General features: G+C 38.9%; 1 protein-coding gene across 1 annotated transcript; it reads left to right on the forward strand.

Annotated features, from left to right (window-relative positions):
• The first annotated feature begins 325 nt into the window (after positions 1-325).
• pou4f4 (POU class 4 homeobox 4) lies at positions 326-3,168 on the forward strand. The gene is made up of 2 exons (XM_007244447.4): positions 326-669; positions 1,072-3,168. Exons 1-2 carry the CDS (start codon positions 550-552, stop codon positions 2,014-2,016), a joined length of 1,065 nt encoding a protein of 354 aa, XP_007244509.2. The 5' UTR covers positions 326-549; the 3' UTR covers positions 2,017-3,168.
• Positions 3,169-16,645: the final 13,477 nt, after the last annotated feature.

A 16,645-nucleotide genomic window follows, 5' to 3' on the forward strand; every position in this document is an offset into this window, starting at 1 on the left:
AATAATTTCAGCGGTCAATCAGTCCAGCTGTTCTATAAGCCCTTCGGCACTCTTTGTTAAAGAATGAACTGGTTGTTAATTCAATAAGGACAGGGAATTGAACCGCTTGGTGAGCGTACCTGCCACAGTGCTTCTTAGAGCAGTTCCAGGCCACTCTGCGATCTGTCAAATTTTCAGCACCAGTGAAAGCACGTGACTAAAAGCGCTGGGCGAGGAGTCCCGTGAGGGGGCGTGTCCGATAGCGGCTGCCCCAATGGCGCTGGAGAAAAGTTGGAGAGGGCGGGTTCAGAAGGACAGCGTTCTATTTAGGTGCGTGCGTGAAATACCTACTGTATCAGACTGTTAGCAGTCCGCTCCAGGGCGCGCGCGTTTACTGGAGCAGAGCATCTCCCGGGCAGGATTTTCACCTGTCTCTTTTTGCCACAGCATACATATATATCTACGTATGTGTCTTCTTTCTCTTCTTGACATATTTCCGAAACATTACACGGAGCAAAAACGGAGTTAATTGAGGACGACGAAAAACGACCTTCTCTAACTTCTGCAATCATGATGTCCATGAACAGCAAGCAGCCTTTTAGTATGCATCCGATCCTGCACGAGCCAAAGTATACACCACTCCACTCGAGCTCGGAGGCTATTCGGCGAGCATGCCTGTCCACGCCCTCGGTAAGTTCCAGCTTTCGAATGTTTTACAATTGGTGATAATCTGTTTAATTTTAGGCTTAATTTTACTGCGCTTGAAAATGCGACCTTACATTAATTTAATAATTACCTAAAATAATTAAATATACTGTTTGGCGTGCAGTTCTAATTTTTTCTATTTTTTTTTTGTTGTTTGATTAACTGGAAGGTTTTTTTGCGCAATTTGTGCTGTAAATTAGTAAAAACCGTACTACCATTTTTTTCTTTGTGTTTCTGCGTTTCTGTATAAGTAATATAAACCTGCCCGAACTTCTAGTAGACCTCCGTTAAACCCTACATGTATGTATATGTATGTGTGTAAATACTCGCTGCCTCGCACGCTCATGCTGACATTTTTTCCGTTCTCTCTCCCTCTCACGCTCACAGTTGCAGGGCAACATCTTTGCTGGCTTCGACGAGACGCTGCTCCAGAGGGCCGAAGCCCTAGCCGCCGTGGACATCGTGGCGCAGAAAAGCCACCCATTCAAGCCGGACGCCACCTATCACACAATGACCAGCATGACCAGTATGACATGCACGCCCACGTCGTCGTCGTCGCACCTGCATCACCCGTCCATGCTCACGACGCACCACCATCACCACCACCACCATCACCCACACCACCAGGGCGCACAGGGCCTGGAGGGTGACCTGCTAGAGCACCTGACGCCCGCCATCTCCTTGGGCGCAATGCCCACCGCCGACGTTGGCACAGGCCACTCGCACATGGCGGCGGCCATCAACCACATGCAGCCGCACCACCCGCAGAGTATGAGCATGCACCCGCATGGCTTGGGTTCACACGCGCTCGGCGGAGCAGGCGGCGGAGGCGGCGGCGGTGGCATTCCAGACTCGGAGCCCGACCCGCGCGAGCTCGAGTCGTTCGCCGAGCGCTTCAAGCAGCGGCGAATCAAGCTCGGAGTGACGCAAGCGGACGTGGGCGCAGCGCTGGCCAACCTCAAAATCCCGGGCGTAGGCTGCCTGAGCCAGAGCACCATCTGTCGTTTCGAGTCACTCACGCTTTCGCACAACAACATGGTGGCACTCAAACCCATCCTGGAGGCCTGGCTGGAGGAAGCGGAGCGCGCGCAGCGCGAGAAAATGACCAAGCCCGAAATATTCAACGGTGCTGACAAGAAGAGGAAGCGTACGTCCATCGCGGCGCCCGAGAAACGCTCTCTGGAGGCTTACTTCGCCGTACAGCCGCGGCCCTCGTCCGAGAAGATCGCTGCCATCGCAGAAAAACTGGACCTGAAAAAGAACGTGGTGCGCGTGTGGTTCTGCAATCAGAGGCAAAAGCAGAAACGGATGAAATTCTCAGCAACGCACTAGGGGTGGTCATTTTTTTACTTTTGTTATTCAGGATGGGTGGGCGGGTGTTCTGGTTGGTGTGCGGTGCGGGAATGGCTGGAGTGTCCCAAAGACTGGAAACAGCTCAAACTTCAGCCTGAGAAGAGAAACAAAACAAACCAATAAGAAGACTCTTGATGCTCTCAGGCGTGAGAGAAAAATCACCAACTAGTGGCAATGAATTATTGTACAAAAGGGAAATAGAATAATAACGATTATTCTCTTAAATAACTCTTTTATATTCATTCGTGTACATACCTGTGAATACGCTGCACCTCTGTGAAGAGCGCGTCGTCGTCTTTTCCCATTTTTATTTTCTCTTTTTTTGATCAAAGAAAAAAGAAAGCAAAAAAAGAGTCTTTAATGTTGTTTAATGTGACACAGAAGAAGAAGAGCGAGAGAGTGAGAGGAGACAAAAAAGAGGGACTGTTGTAACCCATTGCATGGTTGACTAGGGCGTTCAGTGTGCTTTTAAAACTCCCCAACATGTTTGAATGCATTGCAATAAGAGAGAACACGTACCGAAACGCACACACACCCACACACACTCTCTCTCTCAAACACTCACACACGAAAATAGGCTACCAGTCTGTGTCTACCTCATGACCCACGTTAGGACACGCACTCTCATGATCATTTTGGAAAAATCATTTTGCGTAAAAACAGACTAGTATTTAAAGCATTTTTTTCTGTTCACACCTGGTTTTGGTTGAATTAGCCTAGATAGAAGTGCTCATATCTCAGCTAATATCACTGCAACGATGCTTTGACAATCAAATGGTTAGATTAAAAACGATGTAAAGGCCCCTCTATGTCTTCACTGAAACTGCTATCTGTTGACATTATTATTATTATTATTATTATTATTATTATTATTATTATTATTATTGCTGGGCCTGTTGACGGGAACATTGATTAGCTTACACCGCATTCTCAGATGTTCATTGCACTTTGTAGATAACTGTTGAGATACCAGTCTTTGACTTATTTATATTTGTAATGATTTTTGTTCCTTATTTATTTATTTGACATTAATTTATTTGAATATCCGCGTATTTTTCATTTGTGAACGTGTGCTTAAATGTGTCTGTGTAAGCGACAGAAATTCAAATAAACCATGCACGTTTTACCTCATTGCCTGAAAAAGAGTGTTTCTTCTACTTTCATTGGTAATTCTAATCCTGTTTTTTTTTGTACAAAATTAAACCTTTTTTTATTTAATTTAATTTTAATTAATAATCTTATTTAATTTTTTTAGTTTCAGGTAATTTTTATTGAAATTCCAATGTTGGTTAAGTTCAAAATTAAGATCTAAATCTATTTATATTTGTATTTTCTCTCTCTATAAATATGTAATATTTGTTTCTAAATGAGTGAGGGGAATAAAAAAAATATTATTATTATTATTATTATTATTATTATTATTATTATTATTATTATTATTATTATTGTTATTATTATTGTTTAATTTTTTAGTTCCTGATGTTGTTTTATTGTTGCTAATTTTGTTTTAGTTTTTTTTCTTTATTTCTTATTGTTATTATATTTTGTCTTATACTACTTCTTATTAATATGATATTATCGGTGTTGTTTCTGTTACTATTCGCCAAAGTAACAGCAATAAAAAGAAAAGTAATAATAATGAATGTAAATTCAAATAATAATTCAAAGAATTATGATTGTGCAAACTCATACCTTAAAGGATTAGAGATCGCAGTGAAACGAGAAACAGATACATTCAGGTTTTATCAGCTACTACACGCGCGCGATCCTCACTTTATTTCTGCTGCTTTATTTTTAATACTCGGCTCTAAATGAACACAGTCCACAAAAACACGGCACCAAAAAAAAAAGAAATAAATGACATTAAACGAACCAATCTAAATAAAATTAATTACCAAGAATGGTGAGTAAAGGTTGAACTAGCTGTGCGACTCATAGCGGCTGTGTTTCACGTAGTGACTCTGTTTCAGAGGGAGAGTGTCCGAAGCGCGCGGGTGTTCAGCAGGTGGTTTCAGTCTGTAAAATCGGTTATTAATGAATAATAAATATGAACGGTTATGATAGTATTGATTTTGTGTGTGTTTGTTAAGAAGATGATATCCTTTCACTGAATGATGTTCTACAACAAACTGGAGGTCTCTTTCCACAACCACTCACACACACAGCTTCAATTACAACACTGATCGTAAAAACACCTACCATAACAATAATAGCCGCTCTGACAATTATACTAATAACAACAAGTATTATTATTATTGTTATTATTGTTATTATTATTAATATTATTATTATTATTATTATTATTATTATTATTATTATTATTATTATTATTATTATTATTAGCTTAATGTTATACTGTATGTTATGTTAATATCAAAATATTATTGTTATTAATTTTAATAATAGTATTAGTAGTATTATTTACATTTATTAGCTTACACCCCATCTTACACTGTTAAGTCTTTGACATATTTAAATTTCTAACGATTTATTATTATTATTATTATTATTATTATTATTATTATTATTATTATTATTATTATTATTATATATTTATTATTATTATTTTTATTATTATTATAAATTATGACTATGATATTATATGGTACTGTAATTACTAAAACTATGCTGTGTGCGACTTATCTTTAAACGCTTTTTATATTTTATTTATCTAACTCTTAGCTAGGTTTGGCATGAGCTGAATGAGGATATCCTCCCCAGTCCACTCTGACCAGCGAGTAGAACTCAACCTGGCACCAGCGTGGACATTGAATTATTATATTATATTATATTATATTATATTATATTATATTATATTATATTATATTATATTATATTATATTATATTATATTAAATTGATGTATTTAATGTCGCGGGAAATTATATAATAATAAATGAACGAACTCTTGGGAAACTAAAAAGCTGGAGATTGACGTTACTCTAGAAGAAGAAAGAATGAAGAAACATAGTCTTAGTCCGAGTAAAAACCACACAGTCCCAGTTACTTACACATACTCCCAGTAACACATATACAGTGCCAATAGCACACAGTCACACTAACACACACATACTCAGTCCCAGCACAGCCGCGCTTTAATTGTTTCACTTCAATAATTCACACATGGAGGACCTGCTGCCTCCTTTGTGTTTTCCTGTTGGCTCTGAACAAGACAGCTGTTACGCAAATCACACACTCGATCAGCAGCACGCAGATCCTTCCACTGCTCTGCAAACACTCCTCTGAGAAAAACAATCACACAGTAAAACACAAATAAATAACCAAATAAACACATTAAACCCAACATACAGCAATGTGTGGAGGCAGATAGCAGAGTGAGGGTGAGAAAGTCTGAACAGTGAAACAGATAAGTTCAGTGATAAGAACAAGAACTGCCTTGTGTGAAGAGAGGAGCAGCTCAGATCATAATGGACGACATATGCCGAGCATCCATTAAACTGGCTAAACTAGCACTCAGCACAGACCTCCGATTACTCAGAGACAGAGAGAAAGAGGGAGGAGAGAGAGAGAGAGAGAGAGAGAGAGAGAGAGAGAGAGAGAGAGAGAGAGAGAGATAGCAAATCTACATTATATAAGATGCGACTCCCATGTATGGTTTAATTTAAATAATTTCTTGCTTGTGTAAACGTTATTGAGGGTTGCATCTGAATGGTCACCTTACAAAATAAATAAGCGTGTGTTATGTCTTTATAAGTAAATAGGCGGGTATTGTTATATATATATATATATATATATATATATATATATATATATATATATATATATATATATATATATATATATATATATAATTTTGCCTTTAGCTTTCATTTTCTCCCCTCGCGCTTCTTTCCGACTTTGTGTGTGTTTTGCCATGAAGCGGAAAGCGCATTTTCATAAATAGACCTTGGCCAAGCGCTGTGGATGAAATTTTAATGAAGCGCGAGTCTTGAGTGCAGCTCGACTCGGGGGCCTTGGAGGAGCATCTCTCTCTCTCTTTCTCTCTCTTTCTCTCTCTTTCTCTCTCTCTCTCTCTCTCTCTCTCTCTCTCTCTCTCTCTCTCTCTCTCTCTCTCTCTCTCTCTCTCTCTCTCTCTCGACACAGCGTAGCTCGACCGGACGGCCTCGTCCCCATCCTACAAGAAGGGGCCTGCAAGTTTTGGACCTCACTTTATTGCGTGTCTGTTTCTTAACACGACTCCCGACATTTTTGTAGCTTCTTCATGACGCGCGCGCACGTGGACGAATCTGTGTGGTCGCCGGGTCAGATCCCCACCTCTGGCATTGGAAGTTTTTCAAATCCGGACCATGCAGTATTTATTAACCCTTTCATGCATAGAGGTCACTACAGTGTACAGCTGTTTAAAAAATGTTTTTCTTTAAATATGCTTGCAATTTTGGGCACTGCTGCATATAGTCCACTGTAGTGGAAGCTATTGCATCATCCTATACAAAAAAATCCCATTGGTTGGTCATTGTAATGGGAAAAAGAAGTCAATGAAATCAAGATGGCCGGCAGACAGGGAAAACCACCAAACACCTTGGCTATTTTTGTTTCTACCTTTTATAAAATTATATCACTGCAGGTAAAAAATATATAATTACATCAAGTAACATCTAAGGTGACATATTATCTAAAGATTTTCGAAATTTTGATTTTATATTTGAGGGAATTGTAGATTAATCATCTGTCCACTTAATTGTACATCATGCATCATTAGCTATTTTTCAACTTTAATGCAATGTCAATTACTTCCAGTGTTGTTTTTAAAATAATTCATATTGTTTAATGTTTTGGCTGTAAATCAACTTCTTTAATTGAGGAATGTCTGCCAGTACAGACAGTTGCGAGCAGAGAAGTAGGGTCAAGCAGTGATAGTGAAGGTGAGTCTGGAAATGTTACTGAGGGAGTTGAGGCTGAGGAACGGAGATGAAGGAGATGAGGCTGTTGAAACTTAGGGCACCCCAATATCCAGTATGCCCCTGGAAACCACTGGCCCCAGCTCAAGAAAGTATAAAATGCCAGCACACGAAGAACCAAGTACATCTGCATGCAGTGTCTTGTAGCTTTGTGCCCTGTATGCTTTGGCAACCATCATAGAAAATAGTCTCAGAAATTAGCAACAAGCATGATTTGACAGGAAATATGATACATGCTATAAAATACTATAAGAGAATATGCTCACTTAACAGTTCAGAGACTTGACAAGAATACAGTATGATAATACCAGTCACAATCAAGATTCTATAAGGTTCTACGGTTCAGAGACATTTTCTTGTGTCACAATATCCTCCTCAGTTCCACTATTCCAACAGAATACCATATTACAACTGTATAACTGAATTACATTTGTGTTTTTTTTACAACAAAAAATGCATGAAGTACACTTGAGTGGACAGATAAATATTTCTTTATCGAATAAAGATAGAATATATATTTTTTTCAAACCTTGTTTTACATCCCTAAGGATGTATAAAAACACTTAGAAAAAAAATCCTGACTGAGTTTATTATAATTCATGCATGAGAGGGTTAAGCGTGTTCATTTAGTATAAACCACACACACACACACACACCTCACCAAAAATCGGGAGGAGGTTACATAAAGCAAAATTTCCCCCCCTGTTTCAGTCCCTTGTTGCAGATGGTTTGTAAATAGAGCCACGTGGTTTAATGGAAATGTGTGCAAAAAAAAGATGCAGGCGCTTAAAAAAAAACAGAAAAGAGAAAAAGCTAGCCGATGAAGGTGAGAGGGAGTGAAAGTCAAATTGATACTGACAAGGTGAACAGGGGAAGTCTCTCTGCAGCGTTTGCCGCCGTCTGGTTTGAAGCAAGAACGGATAAAACAAACAAATGCTGCATAATTTGGTGTCTCTGGAGCGCACAGAGGGAAAAGGGAGGGGGCATGAATATTGGGCTGTAATTAAAAACATGGTGAGGTAATTAGGAACATTGTAGACTTCATCTAATCGTCTAATAGACGAGCGCGATGCCTTATTAGCTACATAATATGATTTGACAAAGCACTTTAAAACACTTTAGTACTGTCAACATTTGAGTGGAAATTTGAATTACCTCTGACACATTCATACGTAAATAATAGGAATTCAACATAAGTATGCGGAGCAATTGTTTTTCAATTATTCTGCGTCTCTTTTATGCCCGACCTGACTTGAACATTTCTGCCGCCCACAAACTGAAAAACGCTAGACCCCAAACGCCATAAACCTCTTAAAACCTTTAGATATTGTATGCAAACTCGCAAAAAATTACTTATAATTTACATCAGTTTAAAAATAGAACCCCGTGGGATTTCGCAAAATGTTACGTGTTAAAAACTTATCTGTCGCGTAAGTATTAGAGTTTAAGGCGTTAAGCTGCCTTTTTCACTGTTTGCAAAACCAGCCTGAACATACGTTTACGCGCAAGATCTGGTAACCAGCTAGCGTAGTTTTAGTTTAGAACGGTCCCTAAATGTGAATACACGAAATAGAAGTGAATCATAAACACGAAGACCCTCCCGTGAAAGAAGAAACTTTTCCCTTGACATTGCGCATTTTGCTTACATGCTCAGTGACCCGTGATGTAGTCTTTCTAGAGGTTACTCTTACATTCCAGCACCCTCCACCCACCCTACTCTACCCCACACATACATACACCATCACGAGGTGCTGAAGAGTTAAGGACTGAGAAGCATGATTTTTTAATGACGATGGATTCAAAGCTCCTCGGGTGCAGGATGTTTCCCCACACCGGAGAAGAGACGCGCTGTGGAGCGGTTAGCTGGAGGAAAGCAGGGATCGAGAGAGCAGAGGAAAACAGAAGCGGTAGACGACACAGGAAAAAAGAGGGAAACAGTGGGTGTTCATCAGTTTTGATGAGAGATAGAAACCCACTATTAATTCTGTAAGATTCTGAGAGAGAGAGAGAGAGAGAGAGAGAGAGAGAGAGAGAGAGAGAGATTTTAAATTATCTTGAAAATACGAAAAAAAGAGCTAATATGGATAGGCAGTTCTGCTGAATATGCCTTACGTAAATATGAGATCCGTAATAAGAAACATAAATATAAAAAAAAAACAAATTAAAGGCAGAAAATGAAGCTAATATTTTGTACGTTGCTGTGTAGTAATTATTTAGAAGCAGCTGGGTGAGAAAATTATGGATCTGTCCATAACAGCGTGCAAAAGTTCAGCACCATGGACAGCTCACCGCCACCTCAGGACCAGAAAAATACAATTTTTGGCACAGTTAAAACTAATTTCCCACTTTTGAGCTGACAATTCCAAAAACAAAGAAATACCAACAGTCGGGTGATGTGTCCAATACGTTAATTAATAATAATAATAAAAAAAATAACAGTCCAAAAACATTATGATTACCCAACATTCGTTCACAAACACACGTATATATAATGAGCTGTAAACATTTATTTTAACTTAACTATTCCTCTTCTATTTAAATGTAATTTGGTTATAAACTGAAACTAATTTATTAAATTGTACCGATTGGCTTTAGTCTTCAGTCTAGCTGATTCTGACGTTTTTCCCAGCCTTGGTATTTTAAATCAGGCAGAAGGAGAATTAAACTCTATATAAGCACCCACCAGTCGATCAAATATTTCCTCACCAAGTTTAATTCCAAACAGGCGAATGATAATCAGTCTTTCGCGTTTATATTTAAAGAATATGTTCAAAGAAATGCGTATAAGCTTCCAGCCATGTCCTATACATAATTTATTCTAGACTGACAAGATACTCTAGCGCGGTCCGATACAGCATAAAACCCCGTTTACAGCCGGACACCGGCTAAATATATTCGTTTAGCTGAGGTACAAATTTAATGAAATCAAATACGTTGACGACGATCATTTATAGGGATGCACTTCAGAAGCAATTGAACCCACTGTACACGGTTCGCGTTTGAACGCGGTTTAACATCGGAAGGGGAGAGTGGAGGGAGGCAACGTGTTAGGCTTCTTAACACCATCCAAATTCAAGTGCTAGAAATAATAATCAACAGGGTTTTACTGCTCTCTACACCACTATATATCCCGTTTAACCGACGTGGCAACAGCCTGGTTTATCCTAGTATAGCCTAGTTTGCCTATAAAAGAAATTCATAACAACGTCTGAACCGAACCGAATCTCAACCGAAGTAAAGGTGAGATCTTTGATTGGGGCTTCTGTCCACACGCCAACATATGGGCGTGTGCCCTACTTTTCAGCACCGCTTGCCCGCCGAGAGGACTGTGTCCGCCTGCGCTTGGCTGCAGAACCGCACTATTTTCTTGTATAGGACATGAATAATGCAGGGCTCGGAAGGCCAGTGAATTTCCAGTTAAATACCAATTTGCTTAACCAGTGTTTCCACTCTCCGCCAGCTCCACTCAGTGCAGTGAAGGGGAGCTGCACAGGACGGGTGGGCGCAATTTAAAAAAAAAGCGCAGAACAGTGTCAAATAAAAAAAAGTACAAAAATATATATTAAAAAAAAATGTTGCAGAGGTTGAAACGAAAACGCCGTCGAACAACAGGGGCTTTTTGAGGATTTAGTTTAATATGGATGTACATGAATGCGACTAGTAATTTGCATTTCATTTACATAACCTATCGTGTTATTTGGACACAATGAGAATTTCGCGCAAAGAGAACGTGAGCAAAGCGGCGTTTTTATTTGTTATTGTCTAAGCGAATTGTATTATACGCATTTAAATGGCGAGAGTTTGATTTGAATTTGTTGTGCTTTCATTATGTTTAAATTATTTAAATTGTGTGAGTTTTGTTTTAAGTAAAGATAATAATGAAGCTGATAACGACTGTGACGTATATTGCGAAGAATCGAATATACATATCGTCCCTGTCCAATAAAAAACAAGCATTTCATTTCATTTTATTTGTCGATTTAATAAAAGTTCTCCAAAATGCAAAATTTGCACTGATTTTTCATTGAGTACAATCAAGCTGTTTTGGATATTTAGATTTTCATTACACAGCAATGCAATTCATTATTCAGGTAAAAAAAAACTGAATAAATGAATGAATAAATGAATGAATGAATGAATGAATTAATGAATTGAGAGTTATATTTCTGTAATTATGCCATGCAATCATATGCGTGTTATAGAAACCACCCGGGCTGAACTTTTCCTATCTGTCCCGGGTCGGCTGGCCCTAAACGCTACGGGAATCAGATACAAGAGTAAACACAGCCAAGTCGTCCCTCACCAATTGTTATTCATAGAACAGATAAATATTTCATATCTTCTAAGGATACCTTTTGTTAACAGAATTACCCAACATGCGCTACGCAATGATTTCGATTTCTGCTGGTGGTGTTGCAGGGCTGTGGCTGGCCCTGGCTGGCTCCTATAAGACGGGCAGTTCATAATGAAGGGGCAGGCCACTGGGGTTTGCTCTGGCCTTGCTGATGCTGATCTCGGAGCCTCTTAATCCTCTGAAAAAAATAAGAAGGACGGGTTGGAGATGTGGCGGAGAGCGATGCTTACAAACAGACTCTCTTTCCCAGTGTTCACTCAAAGTCATGAATAATGGATTGATAAGCTAATAAGTAGGTAAACAGTAGGGTATATTAATGAGGATTTGAAGCTCCCTGTAATTACTCAATTTCTGACCGCACTCAGCGGGGGAATGAGGAGCAAATCTGGGCAGAAGTAATTACCCATGGTTAATCATGGGTTGATCCAAGTAGTTTTGATACATTGGATAAACGTCAGGTCATACTACTACTACTACTACTACTACTACTACTACTACTACTACTACTAATAATAATAATAAAAACAGAAACATGCAGTTGCAGTATAGGGAAAAACAAGCTTTAATGCTTTAGTTTTAACCTACAGAGAATAAAAAAACTGCTACAGTATTTCTCTGCAGAAATACTGTAAAAAACAAAACTATAACTATTACGTCATAGAGAAAAAAACGGTGTAGTTGTATAGTAGTATACATTTAAAACATAAATAAAGAGAAGCCAAGAACTGCAGCATTTTTTTAAATCAGAGTAAAAATATGGCGTATGACCATTAACTTTCTTTTCAGCCAACAGCGATTTACTTAGCGACCTGTTGAGTCCACAAAGAGTATGTTGGTTAGCGATGACATTTTTAATAAAGCCCACTGTTTTTAATAGACTAGACTAGAAGTAGAACTCACTGACGGTTAAGCTAGCCACATCTCATTAATGTGCGTGTGTAATGTGTAATTTGTGGTATAAAGTAAAACGGTCGAAAGAGACATGAATTCAGAATAAATCTTAATTTTAAAATTCCACCTCACTTTAAGGCAGAGTGTGTGAGATCAGACCTGACGGTGAAAATTTGAATACCCAGAGCAAGGTCAGTCACTCACCTCATTAATAGACGGTGAAGCGCAGAGCAAGAGAGTCTTTTGATCCTCATCGACATATGGCCATTAAAAGAGCCCATTATGCCGCCAAAGCAAAATAATAGCTCAAATTTCAAATGAATCATGACGAGCAAAAGAACACGCTTCATTTTTTTACACTGCCTTCGTTACTTCTGACAGCTTTATTGCAAGAAATCAAGTTAACGCATAATTCACTGGCAGTCAGACAAAATGACTCACAACCCCTTAAAAGAAACTTTAAACTACCCGATTCACAGTCAATTCACTACTACTGTTCCTATATGGTTGGATATTCACATTTCCACATTACTGAGTTAAGAAATTCTCAATGCCATCTACATCTGAACTTCCTCACTCCTTAACCAAGTACAATACTTGATTTTGCGGCATCTTCCATTCTACTGGCACGTCACGTATCTTTTTTTAAACAGATTACTGTAAGACACACATGTACATATGAGCGATTTATTTAGTCTGAAAATGTAAAATGTTTTAGCATCTAAAGAAATCAAAATGAGCTTAATATTTTCATTTGGAGGTGTTCACAGATTGGAACAACAGAGAGAATGTTTTTTTCTCTAAAAACTAATGTCCAAATTAAATCCAGGGATGATGCTGGTCACACTGCTAGAGCATCACTAAACCAAACGTTGAACCTCGCGTGTGGAGGCCGCGTATTATGCTGAATTTAATATTAATGGATTTCATAAGCTTGACACTAGCATATTCATGAGGACCTTCTAATGGATCCAAAGCGAAATGGAGTTAATGCCAAGTGACAGTATTGATAGAAAGAAATCTGTCAACTCTTTCCCAGTGGCCTAAAATATCACAATATGTTTGATACGGAATAAAAAAACGTCATTAAGTAAATTCACGGATGAGGCAGAATATATTGTTTGGAAATTCTTTGTTGATGCAAGTATGTGAAAGATTTTTGAATTTAGAAAAAATAATGCATAATTGGTTAAGTTTTATATGTGCCATTTATTAAAATGATAAAAACACAAAAGTAAAAGTTCAAAAATCCACTTTTAAGCAAAGAAAAAAAAATATTTTCCACAAATAAAAAATAAAATAAGTCTAAAGAGTAAACAGTTTAGGACTGATAAATAAATGACCTGAAACAGTTTTGGCTCATTTAAAATAGTACATACACAGTACATATACAGTAAATACAGAAACCAAAATAAACTCGGCAATAGATATATGTTCTACCATTGCAGGGCCGTGTTTGAAGGGGAAAGAGCTCTATTATAACACAGGATTGAGCTGCAGGAGAGCTCACATCCTCTTTGATTATCAAAGACCCTTGAGTGCACTAATGCACCTCTGTATTAGCATGTTTTCCTGGATGCCACAGGCTAGAGCTCCGCTATGCCTTTGACATGTCAAAACTCATAACAGTCAGAGTTGCACTTCCATATAAAACGTATGTGTGTATGAGAGGAAAAAAGGAAGAAAGTAAGAGAGTGAAAGAGAGAGATAGAAATGGAAGGAGTGCTCCTTAACTGAAAAGTAAGCATTAAGGGTCACTAACAGTCACTCTTCAGTATATGTACAGTATATTCAAGTGGAGAATCAGGAGCAAAAGGACCTCAGAAATATGTATTTTTATTTTGCGTAGCTTAAACATGACACTGCAGCTTTGTGGTACTTTAGTATTTATATCACGTTTTGGCACGTGACCAAACGTAGCGATATTACATATTTCAAAACGAAGACAATGTGATACCATTGTTTGACTGCACATCATAAAAATTGTATCATGTAAAGCGCCTGCACTAAGAGCCGAGGAGAGGCGAGTCTCATTGCACAGAAATAAGGCAAAGAAAGGATATATTTCCTCGTGCTTCTTGACAGTATGCAAGATTTATATTCGCTGAGAATCAACTACATTTTCCAGTAAATATTTTAGGCCTGCTTGCTCAAGCGATCTCTCTAACAAAGTGCTAGTTCACACTAAAGTGTATGAACCATCATATTATCTGAAGGTTCTACCCCAAATTTAGGGTTCCTTTGTAGGGCCTTTCATTATGCAAGATGTTCTTTAAAATTTTAAAGGTTCTTCATACTCACACATTCTCACATTTCATTTAGAGAATTATCCTCTTTTTTATAGAGCTAAAAGTGGTCCTTCTAATGGCTTTGCTCAGAGAACCCTTTTGGCATCTTTAATTTTAGAGTGTATTTGCAGGCTCAGGGTTCAGCTTTATGCCAATGTTTGAGAGCAGTTTCACCCTGTGCATGCAATCAGCAGATATTTGCTGTAAGCGTAAGGTGAAGCTCTTATTGAGTGTGTAAGAATCTATGAAAAGAGTTGAGTCTAACAAGCGAAAGAAGCGTAAAGTACCAGCTTCACATATTTCTTTGGCTTTGTTAGCTAACTCCTGACCTTTTGGACAAGTTAAACTAAGCCCAGCAGGCCTTAGATCAAATGGCTAGACGACGCAAGGGAGGAGAGCGCATCTCTGGGTATACCAACCAGCCTTTGTTACTCTGCGCTACCTCTCAAGATGTCTCTAAAAAAGAAACAATGCAGAAGAATGAAGAAAAGTAGATAAAGCATCCAAAGGAATGCAAGCCACAAAAAGAGGCTTGCGAGTGAGCCATGGAGGATTCCAAAAAAAGAGAGAGAGTGCAGAATAAAAATTCCCTTTACCTTTTCTCGTACTCCCACCCCCATTATTTCTCCTGCGTTACTTTCTTCTGAAATCACCCCGAGGCTAAGCACTCTCCTGGGTGGCTAGCCTGGAGCCAGCCTTGTTTTCACACACTGGTAATAATTTCACTGGCGGAGAATGAAGGCTTTTAAAAGATCGTCCCCCACAACCTCCCCCTTTTTTCAGTCAGGGTCTTTTTGGTGCATGTGCCTCACAACATCTGAACTCTGTCTATCCACATTCTGATCAGCCCTCGACTCAGCCCTCGCCTTCACAGTTCTCTCTGGCTCTCAGGCAAAGCCTTATCAGTCACCATCCTCTACTCCCCGAGATGACCCTCTCAAGGCCTTCATCAGAACCAGAACTGCTGGACCGCTGTTCATTTACTTTGCCCACAAAAAGAAATCGAGAAAAGCAAGGCAGGGGGTGATGGTGGTGGAGGGGGGGGGGGGGTTGATCTTGGGTCTTCTGTGGATTCATGCATTTTATAAAGATACAGCACAACCCGCTGTCCAATTTGAAGCTGCCGCCTTCCGTATGCAGTTTTATGCCTCCGCCTACACATAGAGTCTTCTCTCCTGACATGATTTTTTAATCTTGCCTTATCAGCCATCTGCTGCAATCTAGGCAGTGGGAGTTGGAGTTTGAGAGACTCGAGTGTTGTGTTCTGGGCTCAAGGCCAATGGCTAATATAGTGGAACAGTGGCTTGGCTGACTTCAGACTAGTGTTTTCAAGACAGGTTAACAAATGATCAAACTTCTCGTGTTTCTTATGCTTAAACATGTGTCCAATCCTAGAAGATTTTTTTTTTCATGTGATATGAAGTACTTACGCTAGTTCGCAGCACCTTGAAACCTTGATAGGAACTAGATTGACATAAATGCAACACAAACTAATAATAGTGATAGACTCAAGAAACAGCATGAACTGACGCAAAACTCACACGAAAGACCTGCCAAGAAACACTAACACAAAGGCCTACTCATACACTGAGGCCATTTCTCAGTAAATGTTCTTGTGTGGTCTTACCTGACATCATCTTCCACTGCACATGCTGCACGCCAAAAGAATGCATTTACGAAGAACGATTAAAGTTCTTAGATGTGTTCTTGCATTAGCCAGAAAACAAACCATGCAACGGTTGGTCACTCAATAGCAAGTACACAGCCTCGCAACAGGTCCTTGAGTTTGTTCTTGCAAGGTAACTTAACAAGTTAACAACAGAGCTAGGGCTACAGTGGAGAACACCTGGAACCCCTAATGATGAGCACAGTGATATTTAAGAAGATAAATTAATTTTATAGGATTAACAGAAAGTGTGCAATAATACTTCAAACAAAATTAGGCAGGTGCATTTATGTGAGCATCCTTGGCATTTTATTGATTTGAATAACTTTAGCACTAATTACTGGAAAACAAAATGTGTTTGGTAAGCTTATTGACCCTGGACGTACAAACACAGGTGAATCCAATTACGAGAAAGTGTTAAGGTGACCAAATGCAAGTTTTAGGCCAAGAAAAATCTCAGATAAGCAGAGTAGAAGAATAGTGGGAATAGT

The sequence above is a fragment of the Astyanax mexicanus genome, chromosome 17, assembly GCF_023375975.1.
Source record: "Astyanax mexicanus isolate ESR-SI-001 chromosome 17, AstMex3_surface, whole genome shotgun sequence".
Classification (NCBI taxonomy): domain Eukaryota; kingdom Metazoa; phylum Chordata; class Actinopteri; order Characiformes; family Acestrorhamphidae; genus Astyanax; species Astyanax mexicanus.

Bases quoted from the DNA above. Each gene is read 5' to 3' on its own strand.
- pou4f4 (XM_007244447.4), top strand. From the start codon at position 550: ATGATGTCCATGAACAGCAAGCAGCCTTTTAGTATGCATCCGATCCTG. The intron at 670-1,071 runs GTAAGTTCCAGC...TCACGCTCACAG, and splicing joins CATGCCTGTCCACGCCCTCG to TTGCAGGGCAACATCTTTGC.